Genomic DNA, 23,749 nt, shown 5'->3' with positions numbered 1-23,749 from the left:
GCATTAGTGGTTGGCACTTCTGCCGTACAGCGCCAGGGATCCACGTTCCATTCCGACCTCGGGTGACTGTGTGGAGTTTGCATATTCTTCCCATGTCTGCTTGGGTTTCCTCCCAGTCTAGATTAGATGGATTGGCTGTGCTAAATTCCCCCTAAGTGGGGTTATAGGGATAGGGTGCTCTTTCAGAGGGCCGGTGCAGACTCAACGAGTGGATGTTTTGGTCTGTATATTGAGGGGGTGCTGTTTTTGTTTGGAGGATTGTTATTGCATTTGTTTTTTGTTTCATTGTTTATTTGATGAAAATGTTGAAAATTAGAATTAGACAATTTTTTTTAAAAAAGGATTATATGTCCACATAGAGTGCAACATAATGTATAAATGCAGTTTGCGGTTGTGTTAAGAAGTTAAGGGAGGGGATACCTGTTCTGTATTTTAGTGTTTTGATTGATTATTGAGTAATGTTTAGTTAAGATTGATTTTGGTTGGTTTGTTAACGTGAAACCTTAAGAGTGAAATCTTGAAGCTAGACAAAGGTCTAGCGGGAGGGAGGGGGAAAAAGGGTTGCTGCTGCACTGGCCGAAAGGGAATGGGACACAGAAGAGGTGGTCGGGACGGGGGTCCCCCCCCTCTGGGGGACTGGAGGGTGAGGGAGGCGTGGACACAGGACTGGCCCAGAAAAGGAGATGGCTAGTCGGCGGGGCGTGGGGGGGGGGGGGGGGGGGGGGGGGGGGGGGGGGGGGGGGGGGGGGTGAGAGCCCCCCCAATCCGGCTGATAACGTGGAATGTGAGGGGCCTGAATGGGCCGGTGAAGAGGGCTCGAGTGTTCGCGCACTTAAAGGGACTGAAGGCGGACGTGGCCATGCTCCAAGAGACACAGCTGAAGGTGGCGGACCAGGTCAGGCTAAGAAAGGGATGGGTAGGACAGGTATTCCACTCGGGACTGGACGCGAAGAATAGAGGGGTGGCAATATTGGTGGGAAAGCAGGTGTCATTTGAGGCCAAGACTATTGTAGCGAACAATGGAGGGCGATATGTAATGGTGAGCGATAGGCTGCAAGGGACGTGGGTGGTGTTGGTAAACGTATACGCCCCAAACTGGGATGATGCAGGATTCATGAAGCGCATGTTGGGGCGCGTTCCGGACCTGGAGATAGGAGGCCTGATAATGGGAGGGGACTTCAATACAGTGTTGGCTCCAGCACTGGACCGCTCCAAATCAAGGACTGGAAAGAGGCCGGCGGCGGCCAAGGTGCTTAGGGGGTTTATGGATCAGATGGGGGGAGTGGACCCATGGCGGTTTGCAAGGCCGCAGGCCAGGGAATTTTCTTTCTTCTCCCATGACACAAAGCCTACTCCCGGATAGATTTCTTTGTTCTGGGTAGGGCGCTCATCCCGAGGGTGGAGGGGACGGAGTATTCGGCTATAGCCGTTTCGGACCATGCCCCGCACTGGGTGGAACTGGAGCTGGGAGAGGAGAGGGACCAGCGCCCCTTGTGGCGGCTGGATGTGGGACTGCTGGCGGACGAGGTGGTGTGTGGGAAGGTGAGGGGGTGTATCTTGGAGGCCAACGACAACGGGGAGTTGCGGGTGGGGGTGGTATGGGAGGCGTTGAAGGCGGTGATCAGGGGAGAGCTAATTTCCATTAGGGCTCATAGGGAGAAGACAGAGGGTATGGAAAGGGAGAGGTTAGTGGGGGAGATTTTGAGAGTGGACAGGAGATACGCAGATGCCCCGGAGGAACGATTACTTGGGGAAAGACGACGGCTCCAGACGGAGTTTGACCTGTTGACCACAGGGAAGGCGGAGGCACAGTGGAGGAAAGCGCAGGGGGCGACCTACGAGTATGGGGAAAAGGCCAGTCGGATGCTGGCACACCAGCTCCATAAGAGGATGGCAGCAAGGGAAATAGGGGGAGTCAAAGATGGAAGGGGAGCCACGGTTCGGAGTGCGACGAAAATAAACGAGGTATTCAAGGCCTTTTATGAAGAGCTGTACAGATCCCAGCCCCCAGCGGGGGAAGAGGGGATGAGACGATTCCTAGATCAGCTGAGATTCCCGAGGGTGGAGGAGCAAGAAGTGGCTGGTTTGGGAGCACCAATTGGGTTGGAGGAGCTGAGCAAGGGTTTGGGGAGCATGCAGGCGGGGAAGGCCCCGGGACCGGACGGATTCCCGGTGGAGTTCTACAGGAAGTACGCAGACCTGTTGGCCCCGCTACTGGTGAGGACCTTTAATGAGGCAAGAGAGGAGGGGATCCTGCCCCCGACAATGTCAGAAGCGACAATTTCTTTGATCCTAAAGCGGGACAAGGACCCACTGCAATGTGGATCATACAGGCCGATCTCACTCCTCAATGTGGATGCAAAGTTGCTGGCAAAAGTGCTGGCCACGAGGATCGAGGACTGTGTCCCGGGGGTAATTCACGAGGACCAGACGGGATTTGTAAAGGGCAGGCAACTAAACACTAATGTGCGGCGGCTCTTAAACGTGATAATGATGCCATCGGAGGAGGGAGAGGCGGAGATAGTGGCAGCTATGGACGCGGAGAAGGCCTTTGACCGAGTAGAGTGGGAGTACCTCTGGGAGGTGCTGCGTAGGTTTGGGTTCGGGGTAGGGTTTATCAATTGGGTTAAGATCCTTTACAGATGGCGAGTGTAGTGACGAACCGGCGGATGTCGGAGTACTTTCGACTGTACCGAGGGACGAGGCAGGGGTGCCCCCTGTCCCCCCGTTGTTCGCATTGGTGATCGAACCATTGGCCATGTCATTGAGGGAGTCTAATAAATGGAGGGGGTGGGCCGAGGGGGAGAAGAGCATCGGGTGTCGCTATATGCGGATGACCTGTTGCTGTACGTGGCGGATCCAATGGAGGGGATGGTGGAGGTCATGCAGACTCTAAGGGAGTTTGGGGAGTTTTCGGGCTATAAGCTCAATGTAGGGAAGAGTGAGCTCTTTGTATTACAGGCGGGGGACCAAGAAAGAGGGATAGGGGACCTACCGTTGAGGAGGGCGGAGGGGAGCTATCGGTCTCTGGGGATCCAGATAGCCAGGAGTTGGGGGTCCCAACATAAACTGAATCTGACGAGGATGGTGGAGAAAATGGAGGAGGATTTCAAAAGATGGGACATGTTACCGCTCTCGCTGGCGGGTAGAGTGCAGTCGGTCAAAATGGTGGTCCTTCCGAGGTTTCTGTTTGTGTTTCAGTGCTTTCCCATCGTGATCACTAAGGCCCTTTTTAAGAGAGTAGGCAGGAGTATTATGGGGTTTGTGTGGGCGAATAAGACCCCGAGAGTAAGGAGAGGGTTACTGGAATGCAGTAGGGACCGAGGAGGGTTGGCGCCGCCAAACCTGGGGAGGTACTACTGGGCAGCAAATGTGGCGATGATCCGCAAGTGGGTTATGGAGGGAGAGGGGGCGGCATGGAAGAGGATGGAGATGGCGTCCTGTAAAGGAACGAGCCTGGGGGCATTGGTGACGGCACCGCTGCCGCTCTCGCCGACAAAGTATACCACGAGCCCGGTGGTGGCGGCAACGCTAAGGATCTGGGGCCAGTGGAGGCGGCACCGGGGTGCAATGGGAGCATCGGTGTGGTCCCCGATCAGGGGTAACCACCGGTTTGTCCCGGGGAAGATGGGCGGGGGTTCCAGAGCTGGCATCGGGCGGGGATTGGAAGAATGGGGGACCTGTTCATCGACGGGACGTTTGCGAGCCTAGGGGCACTGGAGGAGAAGTTAGAGTTACCCCCGGGAAATGCCTTTAGATATATGCAGGTGAGGGCTTCTGTGAGGCGACAGGTGAGGGAATTCCCGTTGCTCCCGGCACAAGAAGTTCAAGATAGGGTGATCTCGGGTGTATGGGTCTGGGAGGGCAAGGTGTCGGAAATACACCAGGAGTTGAAAGAAGAGGGGGAAGCGCTGGTAGAAGAGTTGAAGGGTAAATGGGAGGAGGAGCTGGGGGAGGAGATCGAGGAAGGTCTGTGGGCTGATGCCCTAGGTAGGGTTAATTCCTCCTCGTGTGCCAGGCTCAGCCTGATACAATTTAAGGTGGTCCACAGAGCGCACTTGACGGGGGCGAGGTTGAGTAGGTTCTTTGGGGTAGAGGACAGATGTGGAAGGTGCTCAGGGTGCCTGGCGAACTATGTCCATATGTTTTGGTCATGCCCAGCACTGGAGGGGTTCTGGAGAGGAGTGGCGGGAGCAATATCTCAGGTGGTGAAAGTCCGGGTCAAGCCAAGCTGGGGGCTAGCAATATTTGGAGTAGTGGACAAACCGGGAGTGCAGGAGGCGAAAGAGGCCGGCATTCTGGCCTTTGCGTCCTTAGTAGCCCGGCGAAGGATCTTGCTAATGTGGAAGGAGGCGAAGCCCCCCCCAGCCCGGAGGCCTAGATAAATGATATGGTTGGGTTCCAAAAGTTGAAGAGGATTAAGTTCGCCTTGAGAGGGTGTGCGCAGGGGTTCTGCAGGCGGTGGCAACCGTTCCTAGACTATCTCGCGGAGTGTTAGAGGAAGGTCGGTCAGCAGCAGCAGCAACCTTGGGGGGTGGGAGGGGGTGGGGGTGGGGACGTCCTGGGTGGTGGGGTGGTTGGGGGGGGGGGGGGGGGAGGAAGGGGGACTGCCTGGGAGGGTGGATGAGCAAGAGATAACATGAAGGGTTGGGGAAACTGGCAAGTACGGGTGAGGGCCAGTGTACAAAGCTGTGTAAATATATCATTTTGCCATGTATATATCTTGCTCTGCGCGATCTCGGGTTTTTTTGTTACGGGGGGGGGGGGGGGGGGTTATTTGTAAGGGAGAAAAATTGTGTTAAAAAACTTTAATAAATATATATATATTTTTTTTTAAAAAGAGTGAAATCTTGTGCAGATCAGTCAAAAACTCACATCTCTTATCAATCTCTACAGGGATTGTAACACTTTTCTTAGAAAATCCAATTAAGGGGTAATTTAGCATGGCCAATCTGCCTACCTTGCACATCCTTGGGTTGTGGGGGTGAGACCCACGCTAACACGGGGAGAATGTGCAAACTCCTTACGGACAGTGCCCTGGAGCTGTGATCCGCGGCGCCGTGAGGCAACAGCGCAACTGAGTCACCCCAGGTAACACTATTTTAACCAAAAAAATTGGTTTTAGTAAAAGCTGGACTCTATACATTTCTTGACTTTCTCTAAAAATAGTAATAAAATAAATGGACCACTAGCTTGTACAATGACAAAATAAGGAGTTGATATTTTTTTATATTATGGAAAAAGGCAACATGCAAACACCAGCAGATACATTCTTATATATTTTGAAGATATGTGCTCACCACCATTGGTACGTCACCTTTCAATTGCTGCAACTTACCTGCCAGTTGTGCAGTCATTCAATATTTTTTAATATTCAAAATAATCTAAATCAAAAATCTGTCCAGGGGTCCAAACCAACAACATGACCACAAAGACAGTTCTCAATTCAAAGTTCGATTCCGACTTGGGTCACTGTCTGTGCGGAGTCTGCACATCCTCCCCGTGTGTGCGTGGGTTTCCTCCGGGTGCTCCGGTTTCCTCCCACAGTCCAAAGATGTGCAGGTTAGGTGGATTGGCCATGATAAATTGCCCTGAGTGTCCAAAGTTGTCCTTAGTGTTGGGTGGGGTTACTGGGTTTTGGGGATCGGGTGGTGGTGTTGACCTTGGGTAGGGTGCTCTTTCCAAGAGCCGGTGCAGACTCGATGGGCCGAATGGCCTCCTTCTGCACTGTAAATTCTATGTTCTATGTTAAATAAGCTCTTACCTATTAATCAAGTCACTCCAGGGCTTTTATGATTGCTTCATGAGCTTCTATACTAATTATGACCTCAGCCCGTTCTATCTCACCAGAGGCTGATGATAGTTCAGCGTTAGCCTTGTCCAGGTTAGCCTTTGCAGCCTGTAACAAAAATTTAAAACTTTTAACAACTCAGCGATGAAACATCTGTGCGCCTTTTTGGCACCATTTAATTTTTACCTCCTTAACAAAATAATGCAAATAATACTTTACTCAGACATGTCTTACAAAATGACTGGGTACATAGTCTACAATCCATTTAGTTGGGCTATCCAAAAGGAAGGCCCAGAATTACAGTTTCACACATAGTTACAAGTACAAAATTAAATAGCAACGGTTGACAGGAAAATATTCAATCAATATTCATTATAGCATGCAAAATCTAACTCCAAAACAAATAAAGACACGTTGCACAAATAGCTGTGCTTTTATCTAAATCCTATTCAATCTTGAAGTTTTGCTGCCAGTTTCTACCACCCCGATGCATGGCAACCACATATCCTCACCACCACCAAGATGAGAATTTATTTTAATGTTGCGAGAAGTTTAACACAGGTATTTACATTTACACTTTGAAATCAACAGGAAAGCGATGCCATTTCTTCAATACAGAATTGATTTACTAGGCTACCAATTTTGTTTAAAACTTAATTCCATCAAGAGCGCAATCCATAACTGAAACTCATAACTTGAGCCCAGCTCAAAAACTATACCCGTGTAAGTCAGAGGCTGCACAGTTCAGATTTTTCTTAATTGAGAAGCCCAGGTGAAGGGGAAAGATCTATAGTGCAGGGCATGACTGAGTTTGAAATTAAAGTGTGGATTCAATCAGCTCTGCCCTATTTATCGTGCAAGGAATTTGATTAAAGCAGTGAATGTAGCGTCCACCTCTTTTGACAACTGCACACAAAGCATAACACATGAAGCCACTGAGAACCAGTGGTATAATAAATAACAGCATTACCAAATCCACAGTACAGTATAAAACCTCAGCATTAATAGGACATTAGAGTAAAACTTTAAACTAATAAAGGATGGTGTTGTTTCTCAGAGTCTGCTAGCCATTTCTCAATTGGTATCCAAATAATATCCATTTGGTCTCCAATGACAGTAAAACCTTGGCTGGGAGATTACAAGAAACAGTGTCTAATTGAGTTCAGTTTTTTCTGCTTGTGAAGTGTGCCTCAATCTGACGCCCAGCAAAAGCACAGCGGAGATTGTGAATTTGTGGCACCATCACTCAGGCGCTGCTTTTATATCCTCTTAGCGTCAACAGCCCCTGAAGATCACCAGGCAGCAATAAATAAGCTAAAGGCACAATAATCTTGCACAAGCACACAAAATCACAATTTAGTACTCTGCAGGCAACTTTAAAATATCACTTCAATAACTATCAGAATGATGTATAAAATTATGCACAGGATATTAATTTTATACAGTACCCTTTCTTTAACCTTGATGCAAAGTCATTAAGCAAAGGATCCTTCTGGCTCTCAACCAGTGCTTTTGTCTTACTAAAGAGTTTTGGTGAATAACCTTTATGGATTGGAGGGAGGTGTACAGTAAAGTTCCACAAGGTTCATTAATAACTGCTGGGGGAGGGGGGCTCAGAGTCTAATTTCAAAATTTGCAGATGATATACTGATGAGGATGGTAAAAGGCTTCAAAAGGACATAGGCTGGTGGAATGGACACACATGGAAAGTGAAATTCAACTGAAAAAAATTGAGGCAGTACATTTTGATAAGACGAATAAGAGAGAATACATGTGAAATTATATAATTTTGAAGGAGGTGAAAAGAGAGGGGATGGGGATCCTGGGACATGCTTCTTCCACCTTCAAAGATTCATGCAGAACAGAGCAACTAATTAGTTAATAAATCAGATGTAATGTTCAATAAAGAGGCAGAAAGCACAAAGTGAGGGACTTATGTGAAACATATATGAAATACCAGATTGGCTTCAGCTGTAGTATCATGCACAATCACTGGCACAACACATTAGGGAGGGCATGAAGGCTTTGGAGAGGGTACAGAAGAGATTTACTAGAGTAGTTCTAGGGTGATGGATTAATGTTAAATGACTGAGAGGTTGAGGTTGTGCTCCTTCAGGAAGAGCCAAGAAGAAATTTGATAGAGATATTTAAAATCATATTGGGGTTTAGATAGAGTAAACAAAGAGAAGCTGCTTCCAAGGATCAATAACCTAGGCACATGGATTTAAAGTAACAAACTGTTACTGGTCCAAAACTGGGTCATAGTAAAAACGTGGTGGCCTGGTCCAGGATTATAACAATTTGGGGACCCGTCTGGGATTTTTAACCCACAGACTGATGTGAGTGCTGGTGCTTGCTGAGGTTAAGGCTACATGATTTTCACGATGACTTTACTGCCTTAGAAATGGTGGATACAGATTCAATAGTAGCCTTCCAAAATAGAATTGGACAAATATTGTAGGTACATAGGGTAGAGCAAGAGAGCAGCAAAATAACAATTCATGAGATGCAGAGATAGAATCATAGAATCCCTAGTGCAGAAGGAGGCCATTTGGCCCATCGGGTCTGCACCAATCCTCTTTCAGCATACTCCACCCAAGCCCAGTCCCCCATCCTATCCCAATAACCCCTTAACCTAACCTACATATCTTTTTTGGACACTAAGGGCCAATTTAGCATGGCCAATTCACCTAACCTACATATCTTTGGACTGTGGGAGGAAACCAGAGCACCTGGAAGTGTCCTGTGAAGAAAAGTAGTAGGTTGGACAAGTTACCCAATACATCATGGCACAACTCCACACCATAGATCACTCATCTGAGAAACATTCATTGCAGGGAAAAGCCTTATAAAAATCAAAATGATCAACGTGTTGTGTAAAAATTGCAGAGCAAGCTTAAGATATTTGTTAGTTTAATCAGAAATAAGGGGCTCTGATAATTTATCCAGTGAGCAGTTAAACCATGGACTTAACTGATTCCAACAATGTTACAACTGACCAGATTGTTCACATGATCATGGTTCCTTTCCCAAATGGCATTTGGTGGTCAATAAAGTGAAAACAATTGAAATCATTAAAAGGAAAGGTGTTAGCAGTTTATGTAGGTACAAAATGGCGAAAGAAAAAATAAACTTTTAATTGCAACTTCAATGAAAGTCAGACACAGCAACATTCTATTTGACTTCTACTTTATAAGTGTATCTCCAAGACTACATCTTCTATTATATATAGCAAGTTAAATTTAACATAAATAGCTATCTCAGCTAAATTGGCGGTGAGACAGAGTACATTTGAATTCCTTACATAAGGGATTTTAAAAGTTCTGCTATCAGAATGTGCACTGAAACATTGCAGCAGTTTACTTATCAATGCCATCCTTTAAGTACATTACAAACTTTGTGGATGGGATGTCAGCTTCAAACTTGCAAACACAACCCACAAATAGTTGTACAAAAGCATTTTAATGCAAGGGCAGTTAATTGCTTAATAAGATATGAAACAGTTAAAGACAGCAAATTCACTGATTTGCTTACATTCTGATCCATATACAAAACATGTGGTGTTTTATAAAAGTCAAACTTACCTAATGTTGAAAGCAGAAGTCAAAGCAATTGTGCATGTGCAGACCGGGAGCAGGCTACACATGCTTGGATTGACATTTTTACATTATTTGGGCCCCAGTGCACTCTTTGGTGCCAAAGTCTGGGTCAGGTGATTGGGGTAGTGTCACCAGGGAACAGGGAGACGTCCCAAAAAAGGAACCCCAGAGAGGGGACAGGGACTGAAAAATATCCCAGTTCCATTGAAATGAGCAGAGCAGAGAAATAGGTTCCAAATAGAAAAGGGCTGTGGGTAGCAGGCATTAATTGGAGGGTTCAAGGGAAACCCTGGTGATCAAATGAGGCTCAACAGAAGCCCTGAAGATCCAAGAAGACCGCCAAAGTTTGGTGACTCCATATTGCAGGCCGTTGGGGCCCTTTGGAACAGTAGCATTTTGCTCAGTGCAGCTGAAGATCTGAAGTTGCGTTTGTATGTTGGTGCTCGAGTACGTACTCAGGAATCTAGGGGAACGGAATCTCAGGAGAAGAGGCTGAAACCCTGTAAGGTGGGCCAGCGTTGACGTCATTCTGAGTTGCAGCAATGTTTGGAGAGAATTTCCAGGTTACATCTTTAAAGGTGAAGACTGGAATCCCTTGTGGCAGAGACAGAGTTTCAGTGAGACTGGCTGACTCAGTATTTACTTTTGTCTGGATGGGTTGTTGAGAAATCCGTGGACTCTGTCTCGGTTGCATCTGTTATGTATGGTGCAGTGTGATGCATTCAACCACAGTTTGCCTATTAATTCACAAGGACCTGATATTAACCCTGAATGTTAGAGGATCAGATATTGTAAATAGTTTTATCTTTCTGATCTTGAATAATAGTTTATTTTTATTTGTTCAAAACCAGTGAAATGTTGTGACTTTCATCACTGAATTTCAAACTTTAACCACAAATAAAATAAACACAATATTATTGTTCCCAACAACTTGGGGGGTTTGGACTAGACAGATAACACATGGAGGAAGGACTCGTAATAAAAAACAAAAGGCCAAATTGTATCATCATAATATTTTTGGAATCTTTGGCTTATAAAACATTGACAGGTCACATTGTATGGAGTTGCAGAGGTGTTCCAAACTCAACAGCACAATATTTTCCCAAGACAAATTATCCAGGGAGAGCGAGAAACCTCTGCCGAGCTTCTCATAGTAAACAGCCACATGAAGCTGCCCAAAATATGGCAGTAAAAATTTTCTAGCAAGGAAAGCAGGCCTACTCTGCTGAACTTTTATAGTTGATCAAACAGGTATTAAAGATGAAGCATGTCGATTTAGAGGATAAATCAGACTCTTTTCAAAGGATTCAGCAAGAATTCAGCAGGCGGGCGTGGCGCACAAGCGTCGGCCGGGCAGCAAGGGTTCCATGATTGCTGAATAGCATGGGTTAGCTGGGCCTCCATTTCGGAACAAAAACTGACAACTTTCAGAGTTAATACAAGAGACACAAGAGAAACAAATCAAGTAACTCGTGCACTCAATAAAAATGCAGCCAATCACTTTTCTGAGAAATTCTGGACAATAGCTCCATTAGAAGTTATCAAAATTGTCGGAGGGAATCCTGAATATCACAATAAACGTTCCAAGATCCAATCCGTGCAGAGAGCACTTCAGCATCTGACTGGATCAGGCAACATTTCAATCTTAATTGACAAACATGTAAATTTGTACTCACAGTTATGTCTAATTCATCCAGAGCTGCTGCTTCTTCAGCCAAGAGTTGAACTGATGAGTCTGCATTCACTGTCACAGAACCACTGCTCACTAGAAAACAGCAAACAACAAATGTCAATAGTGCAAAATCTCCAGTATGCGTTTGATTATTTCCGGTACCTATCTTTTATTTTTCCTCCTGCAGCTCTGACCATTAGCATGTTTCCATTACTTTTTTGAGCTTGAAAATGGCACAAATTCTTCAATTCATCTATGATTATTATTCTTAACATAGTACATCCCATTTAGTGTGATCACTGATTTTAACACAGTAAACCAATACATAAAGAATGCATTAGAATGGCAACAGTATTTAATAAAAATGTTAATAAAACACGAACACAGTAAACACCAAAAACAGTACTGGGTAACAGAAATAACCCAGTTCACAAGATAATTAATTCCTCCCACCCAGGCAATGACACCCACCCTTTATTTCCTAGAATTTTCCATAATTAGCAAGATTTAAAAGTTTTCTGTATAAATTTGTCCACTGTTATTAGTTTACAGCATGACTATGAAGTACACACACAAGAAAAGAGATTAAAAACAGCAGCAAAATGTTAAATTGTCAATCATTATTGAAAATATTAGGCAACGAGACTAGTTAAATCCAGGCTATATAAACCCATATATAGCATAAGCTAGTGGTTTAAATGGGACAACTTGTATTTCACTTTATTGCGACAGAAACTGCAACGCACCAGGAAATAGCAAGTTCAATTATCAAAATGAGCCAAAGCCAAACTCCATTTTAATTAAACATTTTGATTTTTATTGGCGAGATATAGCAATACTAAAATTCACCATTTGTATTCTAGGATTTCCTACATTTACCTGGAATGCTCTTGCAAGCTATTGTGTGCACATATGCCATGTTATGGTGTTGGTGGGGGGGGGGGGGGGGGGAGAGAAGAGAGAGGACAGCCAAGTATACCAGCACATTATTTATTTTGTAAATGCTGACTGGCCAGTGTAAGTGTTTAGCCACAAGGCAATAGCATAGCGGTTTTGCCAGTGGACCAGTAATCTAGAGATCCAGGGTGACTTTCTGGAGACTTGGGTCCAAATCACATCACGGTAGATGGAGAAATTTTGACATACATGTTACTTCAAATCCACAGCAATGTGGCCTCTGAAATAGCCCGCAAGCCCTCAGTTCAAGGGTGATTAGGGATGGGTAGTAAATGCTGCCCTCGTCAGCGACACACACATCCATGATGAATCAAAAAGGAAAGCAAAAGCCATTTTCCCCTTTTCAGATAATAGATGAGCATTGTCCAGCTCAACAAATTCAGCGTTGTCTCCATTCAACCCATATTAACCTTCCTGTTGCTCACGATTTTAACTCAGCACTTTGTTCTCATGCCCACATGTCTGTCCTTGGCCTGCTACAATGAAGCCCCATTGCAAGCTGGAGGACCAGCACCTCATCTTCCAGATGGGCAATATTGCAGCTCTCGGGAATCAACGTTGAGTTCAGTAACTTCAGATTCTGACCTTTCTCCATCTTAAATCCATTTTTAAAATATCCCATACATGTATTGCCTCAATGCAAACTCCTCTCCCTCTCCCCCCTACCCGCTCTTTTCTCTTCTCATAGCAGGTCAGAGAGTTTTTACAGAATCCTCTGTTCTTGGTTCAGATTTCAGCATCTGCACTATTTTGCTTATTTCAATAGTTATGGTTTTGCTTAAAAGGCAGTTTTAAAAAATAAATTTAGAGTACTCAATTCTTTTTTTTCCAATTAAGGGGCAATTTAGCACGGTCAATTGACCTACCCTGCACATCTTTTTGGGTTGTGGAGGTGAGACCCACGCAGCCGCAGGGAGAATGTGCAAACTCCACATGGACAGTGACCCGGGCCAGGATCAGCCGGAGACAGCATTGCTAACCACTGCGCCACAATGCTGCCCTGCAAAGGCAGTTTATGGATTAAAATAAAAATTCCATTTGTTCATTTTAAAATGCCAGCAAAGCACTCAAAATTTCCTAACACAGAGGGAACTATTGAAAACAAAACTATGGTTTTGTACTTAAATTTTTCAGAAAAACATTTTACAGTAAAAATGGTACTGTGAAAGTGTCTTCCTTTAGCTATTGGCTTCTTTCACATGAGAAAAATGGCCAAACCGTTTATTTCATTCAAAATAAATCTGACCAATAAGGTCAAGTAAATGGTCAAAACCTAATACAGCCACGAATACATAAATATATCACATAGCTGATATGGAAAGGATTACATTTTCTCCAAGAGGCACCATTTTGTGCAAGAAGATGCCATTTGTTGTGTTGGGAGTTTAAGCAACACATAGGCATCAAGCTAATTAACAATCCTGATTTTCCAATGTTCAGAACTGGGCACTTTTCAGTAGTAACCATGAGGTAGAAAGCAGGCAAATCTTGCCAATTTACCTCGCCAGTACTGAAGGCACATTTTAGCACATCAGTACATTTTTAAAAAAGATTTCCAATTAAGGGGCAATTTAGCGTGGCCAATCCACCTACCCTGTACATTTGTTTTTGGTTGTGGAGGTGAGACCCATGAAGACATGGGAAGAATGTGCAAACTCCACACGGACAGTGACCCGGGGCCGGGATTGAACCCGGGACCTCGGCGCCCTCCACATTTAATTAGCATACTACGTTCAAATTTACTCAATCAGGAGCTCTACTGTCTGTATCATTGATAAGTTAGTGTATCTACAGCTACCATAGGACGGCATGGTGGCACAGTGGTCAGACCTGCTGCCTCACGGCACCAAAGACCCGGGTTCGATCCCGGCCCCTGTCCCTGTGGAATTTGCACATTCTCCTCGTGTCTGCCTGGGTCTCAGCCCCACAACCCAAAGATGTGCAGGGTAGGTGGATTAGTGACGCTAAATTGCCCCTTAATTGAGAAAAAAATGAATTGGGTACTCTAAATTTATATTTTAAAAAATCTACAGCTCCCAAATTCTAGTTGATGGCGTCTATTACACTGCAAAATTGACAGCCATCTCAGATGCAACAGCATCAATTTGTACTGAGTTTTGAAGAAATGCTGCTTTGATGCAGTTTAAAGTTAATCAAATCTAAGTTTTAAAAGTAATTTGTTCCCCAAAAATGAATAAGGGCCAGCAACAGCTAATAACAAACTGAGAGAATAATGGCACTTGGGAGAATGTGACAAAAAAAAGACTAAATTAAAATATTAACAATCTTTTATGGAATAGAGTCATGGAAGCTTACAGCACAGGCGGTCATTCGGCACACTGCGCTAAGCAGTCATGCTTAGTCCTTTTTTCTGTGACTCAAGTCCTTCATCCTCAAGTACCTGCCCAACATGAAAAAAAATGAAACTCGCTTATTGTCACAAGTATGCTTCAAATGAAGTTACTGTGAAAAGCCCCTAGTCGCCACATTCCGGTGCCCGTTCGGGGAGGCTGAATTGAACTGTGCTGCTGGCCTGCCTGGGTCTGCTTTAAAAGCCAGCGATTTAGCCCAGTGTGCTAAACCAGCCCCTTTCAAAATTACAGGCAGAATCAGCTTTCATCACCTTTTCAGGTACCGTGTACCAGATACTAAAAACCCCCGAGTAAAAATATGAATAAAAGTTCTATTTGTTTTGCAGGTTGGGGTTAAGAAAAAGCTGGGGAAGAACAAAAAGAATAAATAAACATGGACAATAAGGGGAAATCAAGAGAGAAGGTGGCATAGTGGCAATTTAAGGCCCCTGGCTAATGCTCTGGGACACGTGTTCAAATCCCACTATGGGAAGGGAATTCAAATGAATAAATTTGGAATAGAAAGCTAGCTAACTATGATCAGGAAACTATTACTAAAAGTCCACAGGGTTCACTCCTTTCGGGAAGGAAATCTGCAATCCTTACCTGGTCTACCCACATATGACTCCAGATCCATAGTAATATTACTGACTCTGAGCTTCCTATGAATGGGTACTTCCATTTTAGAATCTAATTACTTTGATACTAGTTATACATTTAAAAAGATGTATATTCATTCAATTTTATTTTTATTCTTTGTGTGCCAGTGTGCGATATAAGCACTTATATATGAAAGCTTTTCTGCCATTGAATAAATCATAGCTGGTAATTGCATGCTGTAGAAGAGCCTGTAATAGTGCCGGCATTTACAAAAACTATCAGTGCAAAAAGCTGCACAAGGCTTATCAACATTCTTAGCTCTCAAGTTACTGTTAAGATAAAAATACTTAGCAACAAGAATCCTACATTTTTCATCTGGTGTAAAAATATCAATGTTAATTGCCTACAGTTATACAGCTAACAGTAGAAAATGATATGTGGAATTTATTATAACTGTAATTATGAAATTCCGTTTTCAAATTACCCTACTGCATATGAAGGAACTGACATACCAAAATACTTGGACTGGGCACCCTCGTCATCAAACACTGTTACAATTCCAGGTTTTAGCACCTGTAGCGTGGGTACATGGGCCGGGAGAATGCCAAAGTTTCCGGTCATTGTTGGAACATCAACTTGTTTCACATTGGCTTCCGTATAATACACCTGATGAGAACAAAGAAAGTAATAGCCAAATAATTGCCTCAAGTCTCTGCATTTCTCCCCATCTTAGTCAAAACTCATAACATTGTGGGTCAGTGGTATAAACCTAACATAGAGTAACATTCGAAAATAAGTCGTGTCACTAGAATCACTGCCACTGCAAAAAAATTGTAAACTGAAACATAAGTTTTCCATAAGACACAAATGTTACAAAGGTCATAGGTTCAGTCTGTGCTGAGTTAATCTCTGGCACAAAAGTAGAAATATTACTATTGATCAATTACCTAAATCGGAGGGATAATTACCCAAATCGGAGGGATGATACATTGAGGAAATTTACAGAAATGGGGGTGATTCAGCCTATCAAGCCTGCACCTAATTTGGTTGCCAGACCATTACTGGAAATGTGTGCCTGGATATCACAAGGACAAGATTGAGATTGAATACTTCCAGGCATTAATTGGTCCACAGACATTCACTGTAATCTCCAACATGAAGAATGACCACCTGTGTGAAATGAAATGAAGTGAAAATCGCTTATTGTCACGAGTAGGCTTCAATGAAGTTACTGTGAAAAGCTGTGTAGATATAGGAATGCAACCAGTGCACATCATATACAGGAATCTGGTTGAGGAGAATATTCAGATCTCTGTACTCTCCCAGAGCTGGAAGTATTTTCCTTCTCAAAAACTAGGAGTAATGACATTAATAAATCTATGTTTGAAATCACAGCTAGCACAAAGGACAATAGTTGTGGGGTTGTTTTGAGGCCAATCATCTCAATCCCAAGATGTTGCTATAGGAGTACCTCAAGAGCGGAATTCTAGGCCTAACAAGCCCCAGGTACTTCAATTATCCTCCCACTGTCATAAGGTCATAAGTGGGATCTTTACTGACAATTAGTGTTCAGTTCCACTTGCAACTCCTCAGGTAACAAAAGTCCTTTCCCACATGCGCGGCACGGTGACACAGTGGTTAGCACTGCTGCCTCACAGCGCCAGGGACTCAGGTTCAATTCCAGCCTTGGGCTACTGTGTGGAGTTTGTACCTTCTCCACGTGACTAAGTGGGTTTCCTCTGGATGCTCCAGTTTCCTCCCACAGTCCAAAGATGTGCAGGTTAAGTGGGTTGGCCATGCTAAACTACCCCTATGTCCAAAAAGATTAGGTGGGGTTACTGGGATAGGGTGGAGGCGTGGGCTTAAGTAATGTGCTCTTTCCAAGGGCCGGTGCAGATTCGATGGGCCGAATGACCCCCTTCTGCACTGTAAATTCTATGATTCTACAGTGTGACAGCTAGTCTCACTCTAATATGCAGTTCCCAGAGGTAACCAAGGCCTTGGGGTCCACCCCCTTCGCCTTGGAGACTTCGGGTGAGCGCCATTCAGTTCTGGTCTCCACAAATGGGACTGGGTCGATAAGTGAGCAGTGCCAGGCAATGAATATATCCAGCAAGAGAGAATCTAGCCACCTCCCATTATCACTTCAAAGGCATTATCGTTGCAAAAACCTTCACTAGTAAAACCTTAGGGGTGAATATTGATCGGAAATTTAACCAAACCAGCCACATAAATACTGTGACTATCCGAGCACATCAGAGTCTGGGTATTTTGCAAAGAGTGATTGACCTCCTGACTTCTCAAAGCTTGTCCACCATCTACAATGGTAAAGTCTGAACTGTGATAGAATACTCTTCATGTGCCTGGATGAGTGCACCTCCAACAACAAAGATCTCGACACCATCAAGGAAGCAATAACTGCTTGACTGGGGCCTCGGCCTCCACCTCAAACATTTGCTCCCCCTATTTGCAAGATGCACTGCAGCAACTTGCCAAGATGTCTTCGACAGCACCTACTAACCAGTGATCCACAATCCCGAAAAGGGCAAAGTCGGCAGACCCATAAGAATGCCATCAGCTGCAAACACCCACCAGGTCCCACACCACCCTGACTTAAATATTTTTTCAATGTCACTAGGTCAAAATTCAGAACTCTCCCAGGTTCCCAACAGCACTGTGGGTGTAACTACACTCTATGGACTACAGCAATTCAGTGACGGCTCATTACCACCTTCGCAAGGGCAACTAGGAGTGAGTAAATAAATGCTGGCCTTGCCAGCAATGCTTACATTCCATGAATAAATACAGTTTATCATTTTAGCTGTAGATCATCCGTGCTGCTGAATTTGTATTTGAGTTACATACAAACAAACGAATTAGGAGGCCACTCAACCCCTCGAGCCTGCTCTGCCATCCAATAAGTTCATGGCTGATCTGACTGCAACCTCAACCCCACATTCCTGCCTACCCCCGATCCCCCTTGTTCATCAAGAAACTATCTAGCTCAGACTTAAATGTTCAAAGATGCTGCTTCCACCTCACTTTGAGGAAGAGAGTGCCAGAGACCCACAACCCTCAGAAACTTTTTTCCTCATTTCTATCTTAAACGGGCAACCCCTTAATTTGAAACTGCGACCCCTAGTTCTAGATTCTCCCACAGGAGGAAATATCCTCTCCACATACACCCTGTGAAGACACTTCAGGGTCTTAAAGGTTCCAATTAAGGCACCCCCCACCTTACTCTTCTAAACTCCAGTGGATACAAGAGTTTCCGTCCATGTACATTTGATTGGCACAGTAAGAAGGCTTACAACATCAGGTTAAAATCCAACAGGTTTGTTTGGAATCACTAGCTTTCGGGGTGCAGCTCCTTCATCAAGTGAGTCACCAATCCAACACCGGCATCACCACATCATGGCTACCATTTGATTGGCAGCATAGATTACTAGACAATGGGGGGGGGGGGGGGGGGGCGAGAGACAAGAGAGATGCAGGCAAGGACCTTGTTAACAATGGCAGGTGAAATGAATAAATATATCTCCCAAAACTTCAATGAGGATCTCCTCGTCCTCACCACCAGCTTCCACATTCAACAGATCATCCTCTGCCGTTTACACCATCTTCAGTGTGACACCACCAAACACGTGACACTCCACCTTCCAAAGAAACTATTCCTCCCATCCCACCCAAACCCACTGAAGCATCCCAAGTACCCCTTTCCCTAGAAGACCACCTGCCTTCGAACCTCCTCCCTTTCCACCATCCAGGGCCCCAAAACACTCTGCCCAGATAAAACAGTGGTTTGCTTGCACTTCTTTCAACCTAGTATACCACTTTCATTGCTCACAATGTAGTCTCATCTACATCAGGGAGACCAAACACAGAATGGCTGATCATGATGTGGAACTCCTCCGTTCAGACTGCAAACATTATTATAATAAATTTGCTCGCCGGCTGCGGGGATTCGAACACGGGTCCCCCGCTTGCCAGCCTAGTGCCGTCACCACTGCGCCACGGCCACCTGCCGCTTCAGACTGCAAACATTACCAAGCTTCTGCCTGCCTGTCTTTTTAATTCTCCACCCAACTTGTCATACCCATTCTGTCCTCAGCATCCATTGAATCGCGAGGAACAGAACTTTATCTCTGCAATCAGCCTTTCAGACTCAACACAAATCCAAAAAATTCAGATCAGTTTTTCAGACAGCTGCTATTCCCATGTACACCTCCTCGTTTCTTTACTTGTCCCATTATCATCGCTATTGCCATATAACCTCTCCTACCTTCCGCCCTATCACAGACCTTTCCCCTTTGTTCACACCTCTCCCCTTCCTAGCATTTGTACTTGCTTGAAACCAAAAAAAGTAGTCGGCCCTGACCCGCTACTCTCTCCACAAATGCTGCCTGACCTGCTGAGTATCTCCTGCACAATTTTCATTTTGAGAATTCTTACAAATAAATTTACGTAAATTTTTGGTTGCATTTATGTTACATTTATAGAACAGTGCATGATCAAAAATTGTGCAATTATACAAATTTGTACTTGTCATTGTGCACGAATCACATTTAGATGCTGAGAGGTATTCATATGTTAGCAGCCATTTCTGCAAATGAAGCACAGATCGCATTGGCAAGTGAAGTCAACAGACACGTGGGAGTTGGTTATAATTTAATTCCTCAATTTTAACATGGACCTAGATTAAAGTACATGGAATAAAAACATAATGTTGGGAAGATCAGCACGTCTGCCAGCATTTGGCAAGGAAAGCAGGTGATCTATTGAACGTGTAAGCTGGTGATTAGATGAAGACGAGGGGAACCCTATCATGGTTCTGGGAGGGAAGGGAAGAGGTGAGAGTAGAAGTATGAGACATAAGATGGTAAAAGGTAAGAGCCCTGGAGGGGAATTTCTGAGGGAATTTCAGTTGAGAAGACGCATCAGAAGCAAGGGTAAGGAAAGTGACACTGTCAGATGCGACATGGACTAAAGACACTGGGAAACTGGAAGCAGGGTGGGAGGAAGTACAATCATGCTGTGGGGGTCAGTGGACTTAGTGTGGATATTTTTTGATTTCTTCCATTTCTGGAGATAGGCTGGGAAGTCAAGGGAGGAAGGAGTCACAGATGAACCAGACGAAGGCAAGGAAAGGGTGGAAATAGGAAGTAAAGTTAATTAACTTTGCAGTTCAGAACAAAACAACACCAACAGAGTACCGGAAAAAGTGATCAGTTCTACGTAATACAACAAAAAGCAGGCATATTCAAAAACCATACAGCTGCACATAGTGACTCCTTTTATTTGCAGGTGAGTAGAATCAAAGGAGAAATTGGTCACAGAAAGAACAAGTTCAGCTAGGCAAAGGAGGGTGATAGTGTATGAGGGGCTCCCTTTCAAGGAGAAGCAGAGAGAGCCCTCAGGCCATTTGATGAAAGATGGAGGGATAGAGATTGGATATCGATGGTGAAAGGGTGATAGTTAGGGCCAAGAAACTGTCACTGTACGCAAGCAGAGACTGGACAAGGGTAAAAAAATGGGGCCGAGGTAGGAAGGATAAGTTCCATGGGACAAGAATATAATGAAACAAATGAGTCCAGAACAGGGCAGTCCCACTGTGGATCTTGGAAAGAAGGCAGACCAAGCTTGTGCGGGGTTGGGAGAATTTCATGGAGGGAAGATTTTCAGAGAATATGTGGTTCGTGACCATCTTGGAAATGTGGTGTTGGAAATTTCTGTTCAGTGGTGAGGTCATGGTCCAGGGGGAGACAAAGGAAGCATCAGAGAATTGATGTTCAAACTCCACAAGGTAGAGGCTGCTTCAGCAGACAACAATGCCACCAGCCTGAACAACAATGATAGGGCTGGACCAGAGGAGTTACGCTAAACTTGTATTGAACCTTGGCAGAACCACATCTCGTAGTACTGGACATAATTTCCATCCTCATGTTATGAAAAGAGTCGCAAGCATGGGATTAGGGGTTTAAACACCAGATTAGGTGGAACAGAGCAATGTTCTTTTTTCTAGAAAACTGAAAGTTAAGGAATACTTTTTCTTCATTCTTGAGATGTATGCATCGCTGGCATGGCCAGGTGGTCACCCTCCCACCCGGGTTATTGTCTCTTCCATCGGGCAGAAGATACAAAAGTCTGAGAACATGCACTAGCAGGTTCAAAAACAGCTTCTCCCCATTGTTACCAAACTCCTGAATGACCCCCTTATGGACTGATCTAATCTCTCCACACATCTTCTCTACTGAGTAGTACTACACTCCGAATGCTCACTCGATTTCGGCATCTATGTATTTACATTGCATATCTCATAGTCATAGATGTTTACAGCATGGAAACAGGCCCTTCAGCCCAGCTCGTCCATACTGCTACCTATCATATGTGGTTTTGCACAGTGGGCTAAGACAGCTGGCTTGTAATGCAGAACAAGACCAGCAGCGTGGGTTCAATTCCCGTTCCAGCCTCCCCGAACAGGTGCCGGAATGTGGCGACTAGGGGCTTTTCACAGTAACTTCATTGAAGCCTACTTGTGACAATAAGTGATTATTATGTCCTATGTTTTTTCATGTACAGAACAATGCGTCTGGGCTATACGCAGAACAATACTTTTCATTATACCCCAGAATACGTGACAACAGGGCCGGCTGGGAGGAGGGGGCGGGGGGCCGGCTGGGAGGAGGGGGCGGGGGGCCGGCTGGGAGGAGGGGGCGGGGGGCCGGCTGGGAGGAGGGGGCGGGGGGGCCGGCTGGGAGGAGGGGGCGGGGGGCCGGCTGGGAGGAGGGGGCGGGGGCCGGCTGGGAGGAGGGGGCGGGGGGGCCGGCTGGGAGGAGGGGGCGGGGGGCCGGCTGGGAGGAGGGGGCGGGGGGCCGGCTGGGAGGAGGGGGCCGGCTGGGAGGAGGGGGCGGGGGGCCGGCTGGGAGGAGGGGGCGGGGGGCCGGCTGGGAGGAGGGGGCGGGGGGCCGGCTGGGAGGAGGGGGGGGGGGCTGGCTGGGAGGAGGAGGGGGGGGGGCTGGCTGGGGGGAGGAGGGGGGGGGGCTGGCTGGGGGGAGGAGGGGGGGGCTGGCTGGGGGGAGGAGGGGGGGGGGCTGGCTGGGGGGAGGAGGGGGGGGCTGGCTGGGGGGAGGAGGGGGGGGCTGGCTGGGAGGAGGGGGGGTGGGGGCTGGCTGGGAGGAGGGGGGGTGGGGGCTGGCTGGGAGGAGGGGGGTGGGGGCTGGCTGGGAGGAGGGGGGGGTGGGGGCTGGCTGGGAGGAGGGGGGGTGGGGGCTGGCTGGGAGGAGGGGGGGTGGGGGCTGGCTGGGAGGAGGGGGGGTGGGGGCTGGCTGGGAGGAGGGGGGGTGGGGGCTGGCTGGGAGGAGGGGGGGTGGGGGCTGGCTGGGAGGAGGGGGGGGGGCTGGCTGGGAGGAGGAGGGGGGCTGGCTGGCTGGGGGGAGGAGGGGGGCTGGCTGGCTGGGGGGAGGAGGGGGGGGGCTGGCTGGGGGGAGGAGGGGGGGGGCTGGCTGGGGGAGGAGGGGGGGGGCTGGCTGGGGGAGGAGGGGGGGGCTGGCTGGGGGGAGGAGGGGGGGGCTGGCTGGGAGGAGGAGGGGGTGGGGGCTGGCTGGGAGGAGGGGGGGGTGGGGGCTGGGAGGAGGGGGGGGGGTGGGGGCTGGGAGGAGGGTGGGGGTGGGGGCTGGGAGGAGGGGGGGGTGGGGGGGGCTGGGAGGAGGGGGGGGTGGGGGCTGGCTGGGAGGAGGAGGGGGTGGGGGCTGGTTGGGGGGAGGAGGGGGGGGCTGGTTGGGGGGAGGAGGGGGGGGCTGGTTGGGGGGAGGAGGGGGGGGCTGGTTGGGGGGAGGAGGGGGGGCTGGTTGGGGGGAGGAGGGGGGGGCTGGCTGGGAGGGGGGGGGCTGGCTGGGAGGGGGGGGGCTGGCTGGGAGGGGGGGGGCTGGCTGGGAGGGGGGGGGGCTGGCTGGGAGGGGGGGGGGCTGGCTGGGAGGAGGGGGGGGCTGGCTGGGAGGAGGGGGGGGGGGGGGCTGGCTGGGAGGAGGGGGGGGGGGGGGGGGGGGCTGGCTGGGAGGAGGGGGGGGGGGGGGGGGGGGGCTGGCTGGGAGGGGGAGTTGGCCGGACTCGGGTGACCTGGCTCAAGGTGACCAGTGAGCGCAGCTGTCGGTCAACGCGACTATGATCCAACATACGGAGCATCCACACCAATAAACAGAGGCCGGCATTTCACACCGATTCCCGCGCAGGAGCCCGGGGTACCGGCGGGGACAGGCCCCAGGCCTCACCTCGGTGGGAGAGGCGAATGTGAAAGACATCCCGCCGGCAGAAGGCGGCGCATCGGCGTAGCCCCGGCTGAGAGTTGCCCGGGTCAGGTGCAGACGCTGGGGACGGAGGATGAGGGAGCGGATGGCGGCGGTGAACATCCCGGCGGCAGGTCTCCCTGACAGACTGAGCGGCCACTCGAGCAAGGACAAGCTAGCGCCCAGCATGCACCGCGAGCCTGCGCGGAGCCGGCCGCGCCGCCCCACAGCCGCGAGTGCGCCTGCGCATAGCCAGCCGCGCCCCCAAAGCCAGGGATGTGTATGCGCAAAGCCAGCCGCGCCGACCCATAGCCGCGGATGCGCGTGCGCAGCGCTCTCTCAGCCACTGCGCATGCACGCATCCCCGCCCTCCCCGCCCTCCCACATTACCGCGCGTGCGCGGATCCGCCCCGGTGCATTCTGGCTTCTGTAGTCCCTCTCCTTGATGAGGATTACTGCAAAAACCATCCAGCAAAATGCAGCCTGGCTCCGGCCTC

General features: G+C 47.7%; 1 protein-coding gene across 1 annotated transcript in view; it reads right to left on the bottom strand.

Moving 5' to 3' along the window:
* atp5f1d (ATP synthase F1 subunit delta) overlaps nucleotides 1–23,449 on the bottom strand; it is a 34,036-nt gene extending 10,587 nt beyond the window's left edge. The window contains exons 1-4 of the mRNA XM_072482067.1: nucleotides 23,238–23,449; nucleotides 15,483–15,636; nucleotides 11,067–11,155; nucleotides 5,765–5,899 (exon numbers count right to left, since the gene is read on the bottom strand). Of these exons, the coding sequence (XP_072338168.1) occupies nucleotides 5,777–5,899; nucleotides 11,067–11,155; nucleotides 15,483–15,636; nucleotides 23,238–23,441 (570 nt within the window). The 5' untranslated portion in view covers nucleotides 23,442–23,449 and the 3' untranslated portion in view covers nucleotides 5,765–5,776. The remainder of the gene's footprint in view (nucleotides 1–5,764; nucleotides 5,900–11,066; nucleotides 11,156–15,482; nucleotides 15,637–23,237) is intronic.
* Nucleotides 23,450–23,749: the final 300 nt, after the last annotated feature.

This window comes from Scyliorhinus torazame, chromosome 18, assembly GCF_047496885.1.
Source record: "Scyliorhinus torazame isolate Kashiwa2021f chromosome 18, sScyTor2.1, whole genome shotgun sequence".
NCBI lineage: Eukaryota > Metazoa > Chordata > Chondrichthyes > Carcharhiniformes > Scyliorhinidae > Scyliorhinus > Scyliorhinus torazame.
The sequence above is the reverse complement of the archived record's forward strand: the minus strand, read 5'-3'. Positions and strand labels throughout refer to the sequence as shown.